Source organism: Garra rufa, chromosome 18, assembly GCF_049309525.1.
Source record: "Garra rufa chromosome 18, GarRuf1.0, whole genome shotgun sequence".
Taxonomy (NCBI): Eukaryota; Metazoa; Chordata; class Actinopteri; order Cypriniformes; family Cyprinidae; genus Garra; species Garra rufa.
The window spans coordinates 16,447,202-16,459,652 of record NC_133378.1 but is presented as its reverse complement, the minus strand read 5'-3'; the positions used below and the strand labels follow the sequence as shown (position 1 = coordinate 16,459,652).

At 35.4% G+C, this 12,451-nt stretch overlaps 1 protein-coding gene across 1 annotated transcript in view; it reads right to left on the bottom strand.

Moving 5' to 3' along the window:
- nup210 (nucleoporin 210) overlaps positions 1 to 6,644 on the bottom strand; it is a 66,160-nt gene extending 59,516 nt beyond the window's left edge. Inside the window, exons 1-3 of the mRNA XM_073823031.1 lie at positions 6,553 to 6,644; positions 2,238 to 2,388; positions 1,959 to 2,091 (exon numbers count right to left, since the gene is read on the bottom strand). Of these exons, the coding sequence (XP_073679132.1) occupies positions 1,959 to 2,091; positions 2,238 to 2,388; positions 6,553 to 6,587 (319 nt within the window). The 5' untranslated portion in view covers positions 6,588 to 6,644. The remainder of the gene's footprint in view (positions 1 to 1,958; positions 2,092 to 2,237; positions 2,389 to 6,552) is intronic.
- Between the last annotated feature and the right edge of the window lie 5,807 nt (positions 6,645 to 12,451).

Sequence of the window (12,451 nt, the reverse complement as noted above, 5' to 3'; positions counted from 1 at the left end):
CCTGAAGAGCCACATTTCCTACAGTGTTTAGACGAACATAGTTCAGCAGAGCAGCTTCAATTTAAATAATTTTAGACCCGTTTATTAATTTTATTTCGTAAAGCTTTTCTGAAAGTGAATCACAGCCTGTTCAGTTCATTCATTTCTGCTGATAATATAAAACAGGCTGCAATAACCTAAAAAGAAAATTATTTATTGTTGGGGTGGTTGATATGGCAAAAATACCATCACTATTTTTTCAAGAAATGTCACAATTTTATCACGATTCTTTGTCATGTTGGTTTTACTATTTTGCAAGTGGTCTGAGCAGTACAGCCAAACTTATTTCCCTTTCTTAAAAACAAAAAGCCTTTCAAGGTAACAATGTATACAATAAAATAGAATGGCAGATATTTAGGCCCAGGTAAGCGTTTGTTTGTAAATCTTTGTTATTAAAAAATAAGAGCAAAAATGCACATAAAACAAACAGTGCTTTAATTTTCAGGTACAGTAGGTGTATTTAGCAGTAATTAACAAATATAAAAAGTGAAACGCTATATACTTATACACTTCATGCATCAATTGTACATTGATTCTTATTAAAGCAACTGTGTTCAAGTTCTTCAGTGAGTGAGTGATTTTTCTCTTTGTTTTTGTCATTTATTAACATTAAAAGAATGCTTAACCCAAAAATGAAAAGTCTGTCATTTGTCTGTTAATTCTGTCAGTCTTTTATTTTTATACCATTATTTACTCACTCTCAGGTTGTTTTAAACCTGAATGAGTTCTGGTAAACATTATCTATTTGATCATTTCTAATAATAAATTAAATCATTAATGAATGGGGATCAGCTACTGTTTGGTTACCTACTTTTTTAAAATATATTATATGGTGTTTAACAAAATAAAGAAATTAAGTGAGTAAATAATGACAGAATTATATATATATAATTTTTGGGTGAAATATCCCTTTAATGACAAGCGGCAGCATACAATTTGTCTGCTGTCTCTTTGTGTTTTGTTGTTTTATTAACATTAAAAGAATACTTAACCCAAAAATGAAAATTCTGTCATCGGTCTGTCAAATCTGTCCTTGTGTTTTATTTTTACACCATCGTTTACTCACTCTCAGGTTGTTTTTAACATTTTTCCTGTTGAACATTATCTATTTGATCATTTCTGTTTTTAATTTCAATGGGGACCAGCTACTGTTTGGTTTCCAACATTCTTCAAAATATCATATTTTGTGTTTAGCACAAGAAAAAAATTAATACAAGTTTGGGACAACAAGTCAGTGAGTAAATAATGACAGAATTATAATTTTTTGGTGAACTATGCCTTTAATGACAAGCAGCAGCATGTTTGTTTGGTACAATTAGTCTGCTGTCTCTTCAAGAGCTGCACGCATCTAACATGCAGACACGAGTCGTTTTTCTCTCATTCGTTTACTTTCACTTTAGACATAAGCAACTGTGTTTATATGTATACCTTGTGTTTTAACAGTATTAGCATATTCAGAAGCGACACATAACTTCAGTAATTAAAGCACTATTTGACAGGTTTTTAGAGCACGCATGTCAGAACAGCACGCATATTAAATGTTTAACCAGCAAGGCTTTGAAGCAAATAATGTACTTTTGTGATTGTGTCCCGTGAACGTAACTACCACTGAGTTAACATTGTTGTGAATGTATATATTGAAACGGAGGTGCCAGAACTGCAGCTGACAAAATAGCACGATACTACAATATTTCTCTAAAAGCAGATCATGGGGACATTTTTATCGTCCATAATCAAAAATCATCATATTGCACACCCCTATTACCCAATATTTAAATTAAAACTATACGATTATTTTGCAAATCTTTTCTGGCAGTGAATCACAGCCTGTTTAGTTCTTTTATTTCTGCTGATAATATAAAACAGACTGCAATAACCTATAAAGAAAATGATTTATTGCTGAATCAATGCAAGCTTACCTGTAATCTTTCCTTGCCGAATTTTCTGGACTTTGTATTTGATGGAGGTTCCAGCAAGTAGATAAACATCATATGCAGGACTCAGAAGGATGTTTTCCAGAATCAGCAACCTGACTTCAGCAGCACCAACATCCTAAAAAACAGTCAACCAAAAGTAAGCCACATTCAGAAAAACACATTCAACAGAACTTATGCTTACAAATTCATATCTATGCCATATCATTTTGATAAATATGTATTCATATGAAATGTAAAAGCAATAAAAAAAGTGACTCGAACCTTGTAGATTGGTTCTTGTATTTTGGCTTTGAGTTTGGCATGGCCGGTTTTGATTCCTGAAACTAGGATGATATCTCCCTGATGTCCCACTCGCTCCATTTCAGAAATATACATAGGAGGAGTGTACGCTGACTCCGCAAACCTCAGGACCCTGCCGGCAGACACCTCAAAATTAGACGAGCATTCAAGCTTGTTAGAAGAGAACATAGTCATGGTGGATGTCATATTAAACGAGGATGTGAAGGATAGCTGTACTATCTTATGGTTGCCTCATGTTGCTTCAGCAGAAAATTACCATCCTCTAAATAGACTGTATTATGTGTTCCTCACAGCCTCATTTTCATTCACAAATAATTAAAAGAACAGTTTACCCAAAAATCAAAATTCATTATTTACAGTGCCTTGCAAATGTATTCATACCCCTTCATTTTTTTCACATTTGTTTTGTTGCAACATTGTTAAACTGCCTTAAATTACTTTTCTCACATCAATCTACATCTCATACACCATAATGACAAAGCAAAAAAATAGGTTTTTAACATTTGTGCAAATTTATTAAAAATAAAAAACGGAAAAGATCCCGTTGCATAAGTATTCATACCCTTTTCTGGGACACTCGAAATGTAGCTCAGGAGCATTCATATTGCTTCTAGATGTTCCTACACTTCGAGTGGAGTTAAACTGTGGCAAATTCATTTGAATGAGTCTGATTTAGAAAGGCACACACCTCAGAAAAGGTCTAACAGCTGAAAATGCATATCAGAGCAAAAACCAAGTCTTGAGGTCAAGATAACTGCCTGTAGAGCTCAGTGACAGACTTGTGTTAAGGCAATGATCTAGGGAAGAGTTCAGAAAAAAATCTGCTGCATTGAAGGTTAACAGAAGCATTATCCATAATGCAAGACGACTGGAACAACTAGGACTCTAAAAAATGTCTGCCAGCCCCCATCCAAACTGACAGAGCTTGAGAGGTGAAAAGGTGAGGCAAAGAATGGCAGATAATTGCCAAATGCAGATGTGCAAAGCTTGTCACATCATACCCAAAAAGACTTGAGGCTGTAAAGGTGCTTCAACTATGTACTGAGTTAAGAGTATGAATACTTATGCAATGCACTTATTTCAGTCTTTTATTTTTAATTAGGGATGCACCGAATATTCGTCCACTGAAAATTTTCGACCGAAAGACTTTTATCACCGAAACAACACGGCCGAAACAGTATGTTGACGCAAACAGAAACCGCAGCCTGCACGTGTTTGTCTGAAGCAACACGTCTGCGGTGTGGACGTATTTCAGTCTATCTGAGAAAGACCCACGAAAACCGATCTGCAAAACTTGAATGCCGAAATTTCAAGAGGGGGTGTGTCTGCAGTCATGCAGCCAGTGATGAGAGCAGAGACAGACAGATGTAGCTTTCAGTGAGTGAATAACAATGGCTTTACGTTGGTGTTACGTCGCAATATTTTAAAGATATGTCTTTTCTATATACTGTATTTTTATAAATATTTATGTTTTAAACCATGGAGGTGAGCCAATGGATATCACACAAGCAACGTGAAAACTGCGCAATATGTTAAAGTGAAAGTAAAAACTGACAGTGCTTTCAGCATCTGACGTGCATTCTCTCAGAGACAATGAGAGACAATTATAATTTATATGCTAACATTAATTTGGTCCCCTAATATTTTTCTTGTGCCCCGAACATGGTGGGAAAAAAACAAAAAGAAACGTATTTTGTGTAAGGGTTGTTTTTAAAAGTCGGTTCTTGAAATAAAGCTCTTAATTTTCATTGATGACTGCAGTGTTATTAGGGGTTAAGAAAGTCTTAATTATGATTTCAGGTGGTCTTAAATGTGGGGACTGTAAGACAAGAATTGCGATGAAACTTCAAAAGGCTATCCATTGAATAAATGTGACCCTGGACCACAAAACCAGTCTTAAGTCGCTGAGGTATATTTGTAGCAATAGCCAAAAATACATTGTATGGGTCAAAATTATTGATTTTTCTTTTATGCCAAAAATCATTAGGAAATTAAGTAAAGATCATATTCCATGAAGATTTTTTGTAAAATTCCTACTATAAATATATCAAAATGTAATTTTTGATTTGTAATATGCATTGTTAAGAACTTAATTTGGACAACTTTAAAGGTGATTTTCTCAGTATTTTGATTTTTTTGCACCCTCAGATTCCAGATATTCAAATAGATGTATCTCGGCCAAATATTGTCCTATCCTAACAAACCATACATAAATAGAAAGCTTATTTATTGAGCTTTCATGTGATGTATACATCTCAGTTTTGTAAAATTTAACCTTATGACTGGTTTTGTGGTCCAGGGTCACAAATATGAGCGCTGCACGTTTCAAAGTAATTTGCTGCACTGCTTTGTGTACCATCTGAAAGCACCTCCTGCTGGAAGAGAAACAGGTAGAGTTGTAAATGTGAAATGATGGATCCACAAGATAAGTGTTATAAAAATTTTAACTGTTAAACAACTTAAACAAAGGCAGTAAAGTATATGTTATTTAAGTAATATAATACTTGATTGATAATTGTTTAAATGAATATAATTGATTTATTCTTTGAAACTTTAATATTATTTTTTTGCAATTGCAATGCCTTGATTTTAGTAAGATTAGTACACGGTCATAGCCATAAATGCAATGGTACTCATAATTGGCATAATTCTTTCGGTGTTTCGGCCTTGGTTTCCTCTTTTTCGGTTTTCGGTTTCGGCCAAGAATTTTCATTTCGGTGTATCCCTATTTTTAATAAATTTGTAAAATTTGTAAATATGTTTTTTTGTTTGTCATTATTATGGTGTATGGAGTGTAAACTGATGTGGGGGAAAACTAATTTATAGCAGTTTAACATAATGCTGCAACAAAAAAAAAAAAGTGAAAAAAATGAAGGGGTATGAATACTTTTGCAAGGCACTGCATTAAAAACCTCATGTTGTTCCAAACCTGCATGACTTCCCTTTTAAGGCGAGACACTGCAGGTGAACAGGGTAAAACAATGAACTAATAGTTATCACTATCTTAGTTGATTGATTACACTAATAATTGCAAACATTTTTTGGTCACATTTTATATTAGGTGGCCTTAACTATTATGTACTTACATTAAAAAAATAAGTGCAATGTACTTAATGTGGTCATATTGCATTGCAAAACACTTTGGCTTCTATTAAGGTGGGATATGGGTAAGGTTAGGGACAGGTTTGGTGCTATGGGTAGGTTTAAGGGTGGGTTTGGGTGTAAGGGATTGGTCAACAGTGGTAATTACAAAAATGAATTACAAATGTAATTACATATATGTTTTTAAGAAAAGATAAGTACAATGTAAAAACGTGTGTACACAATAAGTACATTGTACCAAATGATTAATTTAAATGTAAGTACATAGTAGTTAAGGCCACCTAATGTAAAGTGGGACCCATTTTTTTGTATTACAAGTTTTCTAAAATGTTAAGTTTTAATATGCAAATGAGGCATTGTTTAATGAAATATGCACCAATTTGCATACATTTCTAGTACAAAAATCTAAACACTGGATGAAGTCAGTTTAAAATTTTTTGTTAAATTTTTTTGACATATTACAGTCAAATGTTTTTACTGAGGGGATTTTGGGTATCGCATTTTGTCACTCCATAATTCAGAAAATACTTAGAACAGACAGAAAACGATAGATTTTTTTTACAGTTTTTTGGGGAATAAAATGTTGTAAACAATCAAGCAAATTATATATGAACAAATCCCTCTGTAAAAGCCTTCAGGATATAGTTTGGTGTGTGTAAGTGCTACTGAAGTGGAGATTTATGGCTCAGTGTAGGAGAAAAAAACAATTTTGGGAAAATGCACTTTAAAAATATATATTGTGATTGAAATCTATTGACACAAATAAATAAAGTGTTATAAAGGAAACACTTAAGTGTCTTTTGGATGTTTTCTTTCCACTAGTCTGAAAAAACACTTTATGAAAAACCAAAAAGCCCAAAATCTCACATTTGACAGGTGCATGAAAAAAAACGTGTTTTTGCCTGCAGTGTCTCCCCTTAAAAAAAATAATTGTTTTGGACACCACTGAATTCCATTTTGTGGACAAAAATGGTTAATACATTCTTTAAAATATCTTCTTCATGATCTACAAAAATCGTACAACATTGGAATCAAATGAGAATGATTACATGATAGAATTTGTATATTTGGTTGAACTATCCCATCATAAGCTGAAAAAAAAACAAACAAAAAAAAAAAAAATCAGAGTAAGAGACAGCATGTTTTGGTCATGATTTGAGAGGTGTGCTCTTACCGTAGGGTGTTGTAGGAGTCGGGGAAACCTGCCATTGCACCATCCTTCACTACAGTCCACTCAAACAGCAGACTGGCCAAAGTACTGAAGGTGTTTCCTGGAGTCAGAATGAGGAATACTTTTACCCAGACTGCACATGAACAACATGAGTGCACTCCTTCACTGTCAGAATTACCCTCAAAAGCCTAAATCAGCTTCATGTTTGCAGTAACAAGCAGAGATAACAACAATCCATGCAGTAAGTGTTATAATGGTTAATGGCACTGATGCTTTAAAGAAAAAATATTTGAATAATTATTTTTTAGATTGAATTAAAAAAAACATGTTCTGAGTTCTTCGAAATACACTCCTGTGCTATAGGTTACACTATTTTAAAAAATACATGTGTACACATCTTAATATATATTTTTTTTAAATGTTAAAATATTTCTTAAATTAGACAAAAGTATTTTTTTCAGACATCCAAAACTTAAATATAAAAAATATCATTATTATCATTGTCATTAAAAAGAAAATGATCTGATACTTTAAGTAATGTATTGTCAATGACAGAGAGTAAATAAACAAAATATTACTCTATACAATGCAAATCAAATTCAAATATTTTATTAATTTAATATTGTTTTTTTCCATTATTATTTAAAAATTGGTTTATCACCCCCACAAAAAAAAACTACATCTAACAGAATTTTAATTTAAGAAATTTGAAAAAGTAAAAAAGTTAGAGATTTAAAATTCATTTATTTTATACTAAGTATAGTGCAAGTCTATTAGCAATTTTACTGACATATCACTTGAGACTTACTGATATAAAACTGTAATTCAACTTTATTTGGAGCACTACTTGTCCACAAAGCACATTTCTTAATAGTAGGCCTAAAATATGTTTTAATGTCACTACTGAAGAGAGTTGTATGACTTTTAAATAATATTGGTCGTTAAATGCTAAATAATTAAAGTGTACCTAAAGTATACTTATTTCTATTTTAGGACAATCAAGTATATCTTTAGTTTCACAATTTCAGCACAATTAATGTGCATTAAGTACAAAATTAGTTCCAATTTAGCAGACTTACTTCAGACTTACTACTTAGTTCCAATTTAGCAGACTTACTTCCAAAATTAGTTCCAATTTAGCAGGGCGTCACTTCCTGTTTTGCTGCGCTGCGGTCTGGTTTGTGTTTTTAGCTCTCTGTATTTGTAGCTTTCAGGAGCTTGTTTTTCTTTAGAAATCTCTATCTAATTATTACTCTCTGCTGTTTAAAGTATTTAAAAACAGTTTTACTCCCAACAGACTTGTGAAATTATCCGTCACACTAATCTGACCGCTTACTTTACCCGTTAAACGTGAGTGCAGTGAGCTAGCTAGCTTGCCACTTGCGGCTTACATTTTATACACGTAACGTTACTCCATTCGCGCATACTACCGCTCTCCTTTCTCTCTCGCTGATTGTTCGCTTTTATTTCAAAACCACGATCTGAAACGCGTTAGCATTCCGCTAATCGATTAGCTTGCAAATCGCGATTCCTTTTACATCCTATTTACTCCGTTGTTCCTCCTCCCATCCCGCTCTTCAAGTGCTCATCAAGTAATAGTGGTAAGTTGGGTCCTTTCTACATAAACGGTGAGTAATGGCTTCTTCTCTTGCTGTTGTTGTGTGCACCACATGCCACATGTATAGTTTATCTATCTCTGTCGGCAGTGAGTCTTATACATGTGATAAATGCAAGGAAATAGCTAGGCTGACAGAGAAGATCACAGAACTAGAGACACACATCCAAACTTTAATGGAGGATAGTAAGAATGTGAGGGACTTAGATACGGCTTTGGATGTGACTAGCTCAGGGAGTCATGCAAATTGTTTGGTTCCGGTAACAACGCCCGTGCAGCAGGGCAACTGGGTGACTGTGAGACGGCATAGTCGCGGGTCAAAACACCGCTCTTCCGTTCCGATCAGAACATCAAACAGGTTCTCCCCACTCAGTGAAGCACCCACTGAGAAACCTGATGAAAGTGCTCTAGTAATTGGCGATTCTATTGTACGGAACGTGAAAATAGAGACACCAGCCAACATAGTCCAATGTTTACCGGGAGCCAGAGCGCCTGACATCTTGGCAAATTTAAAAGTGCTGGCTAATGCTAAACGTAAATTCAGTAAGATTGTTATTCACGTCGGCGCTAATGATGTTCGACTTCGCCAGTCGGAGATCACTAAAAATAATGTTAAAGAGGTGTGTGAACTTGCAAGTACGATGTCAGACACTGTAATATGCTCTGGTCCCCTCCCGGCTTACCGTGGTGACGAGATTCACAGTAGACTGTGGTCACTCCATGGCTGGATGTCAAAGTGGTGCCCGCGAAATAACATAGGTTTCATAGACAATTGGACAAGCTTTTGGGGCAGACCTGACCTGTTTAAAAGAGATGGTCTTCATCCCTCCGGATGTGGAGCATCTCTTCTGTCTAGAAATATGGCACATAGTCTTAGTGTTTGCACTTGACTCACTGGGGCCCAGGTCAGGAAGCAGACAGACTGGCTAAACCGACCGTCTGCTAGCCGCCTCACGTCACAGAAATCAGTTAATTCTCAGCACATAGAGACCCTTTCACCTAGATATCACACTATAGAGACTGTGTCTGTTCCCCGAGCTCGAAAATACAATAAACTTCCAAAGCAATTTAAGAGTCGCAATTTAATTGATGTTCAACAAATAAAAAATGTACATAATACTGAGAAACAAATGATAAAGCTTGGCTTATTAAACATCAGGTCACTTTCTACGAAAGCACTTTTTGTAAATGATATGATCACTGATCATAAGCTAGATGTGCTCTGTTTGACAGAAACCTGGCTAAAACCAGATGATTACATTATTTTAAATGAGTCTACCCCCCAAAATTACTGTTATAAACATGTGCCACGTGTAAAAGGTAAGGGGGGAGGTGTCTGCACAATTTATAACAATATGTTCAGTGTTTCCCAGAGAACGGGCCTTAAGTATAACTCGTTTGAAGTAATGGTGCTCCATATAACATTATCCAAAGAAACAAGTATTAATGCTAAATCTCCTGTGAAGCTTGTACTAGCTACTGTATATAGGCCACCAGGGCACCATACAGACTTTATTAAAGAATTTGTTGATTTTCTATCCGAATTAGTGTTGGCCGCAGATAAAGTCTTAATAGTGGGTGATTTTAACATCCATGTTGATAATGAAAAAGATGCATTGGGATCAGCATTTATAGACATTCTGAACTCAATTGGGGTTAGACAACACGTGTCAGGACCTACTCATTGCCGAAATCATACTTTAGATTTAATATTGTCACACGGAATTGATGTAAATGGCGTTGAAATTCTGCATCAAAGTGATGATATCTCAGATCATTATCTAGTCTCGTGTATACTCCAGATATCTAAATCTGTAAAATTAACTCCTCGGTATAAATACGGTAGAACCATTACTTCTACCACAAGAGACTGCTTTGTAAGTAATCTTCCTGATTTATCTGAATTCCTCAGCATATCCAATAGCTCAGAAAAACTTGATGATGCAACAGAAACTATTGCCTCTCTTTTTTCTAGCACTTTAGATATAGTTGCTCCTCTGCGTTTAAGAAAGATTAAGGAAAACAGTCCGACGCCGTGGTATACTGAACACACTCGCGCACTGAAGAGAGCACGACGAAAAATGGAACGCAGCTGGAAGAAAACAAAACTAGAGGTTTTCCGTACAGCCTGGCGTGAATGTAACATATCCTATAGAAAAGCACTAAAATCTGCTAGATCAGACTATTTTTCATCTTTCTTAGAAGAAAACAAACATAACCCTAGGTATTTATTCAATACAGTGGCTAAATTAACGAAGAATAAAGCACAAACAGACGTTGAGTTTTCCCAACAGCACAGCAGTAACGACTTTATGAACTACTTTACTACCAAGATAGATAGTATTAGAGATAAAGTTGTAACTATGCAGCCATCCGCTACAGTATCAAATCAGATATGCTATAGATCTCCTGAGGAAAAATTCCATGCATTTTCAACTATAGGAGAGGAAGAGCTGTGTAAGCTTATTAAATCATCTAAACCGACAACATGTATGTTAGACCCTATTCCATCTAAGTTACTAAAAGAGGTGCTTCCAGAAGTCATGGATCCTCTTCTGAATATTATTAATTCGTCATTATCATTAGGATATGTCCCCAAAACCTTCAAACTGGCTGTTATTAAGCCTTTAATTAAAAAACCTCAACTTGATCCAAATGAATTAAACAATTACAGACCAATTTCCAATCTCCCTTTTCTGTCAAAGATACTAGAAAAGGTAGTGTCCTCACAATTGTGTTCTTTCTTAGAGAAAAATGGTATCTGTGAGGATTTCCAGTCAGGTTTTAGACCGTATCATAGCACTGAGACTGCTCTTATTAGAGTTACTAATGACCTTCTCCTGTCTTCTGATTGTGGATGCATCTCTCTATTAGTGCTACTAGATCTAAGTGCTGCATTTGATACTATTGACCACAATATTCTTTTAAATAGACTTGAAAATTATGTTGGCGTTAGTGGTAGTGCACTGGCTTGGTTCAAATCTTATCATATTATAGTCCTTCACGTCCGCTGCATTCTCAAAACTCCGGCAATTTGATAGTACCTAGAATATCAGAATCAACTGCGGGCGGCAGGTCCTTTTCACATTTAGCGCCCAAACTCTGGAACAATTTACCTAACACTGTTCGGGAGGCAGACACAATCTGTCAGTTTAAATCTAGATTAAAGACCCATCTCTTTAACCTGGCCTACACTTAATACATTTTCCAATCCAAATCCGTTAAAGGATTGTTAGGCTGCATTATTTAGGTCAACCGGAACCAGGGACACTTCCCAAAATACCTGATGTACTCGTTGCATCAGAAGAAGAATGCCATCTACGCTAATACTAGTATCTTTCCTTCTTATTCCGAGGTCACCGTAGCCACCGATCATGTATCCAGATCAGACGTTCACTGCAGTCCCCCGGATCCAGTCTGTACCCATCAGCACCCAGAGATATCCTTTACAGCCCTGAATGTCAGCAGAGACCACATCAACTAGATGAGCCCCAGAGACAGATCATCAGTGAAGACCCCATCACCTAGACGGCCACCGACGCAAGACTGCGAAAACCAGATGAGTCCTCTCCAATCTGATTTTGTGGCAACTTGGAACTCTTGCATCTACATTAATATTAGTCTGTTTGTTTCTTATTCCCAGGTCACCATAGCCACCAGATCCAGTCCGTATCCAGATCAGATGATCACTGCAGTCCCCCGGATCCAGTCCGTACCAAGAGGTGGATAAACACCTACAGCCGAATGTCAGCGGATACCGTGTCAACTAGATGAGCCCCAGGGACAGATCATCAGAAAGAACTCCTACCCTAAACAGCCACCGGCACAAGGCCATGGGAACCAGATGAGTCCTCTCCAATTTGACTTTGCTGCAATATGGAACTTTTGCACTTTTATTGACATTTTATCTTATTATTTTAATACTGTAAGGTTGCTTTGACACAACTTGTATTGTAAAAAGCGCTGTATAAATAAACTTGACTTGACTTGAAACTTGACTTACTTTAAATATGTAATATACCAAAAGTACAGTTGCAGGGTATAATATGTAATGTCAATGTATTAATATGTGAATGTATTTGTAGTATACTTAGCATGAAATAAATGTATTTTAAATACATTTTTGTATATTTATTTTTAATTAGGGTAATCATACATCTGGTGCATTTACAGCATTATATGTTTTAATTACATATGCATGTATTTTTAAAAAATATAAAAACAGCAAAAAAAAAAAAAAAAACTGTAGATCTTAAATTGCAAATAACTTGCTCATTTAATTTAACT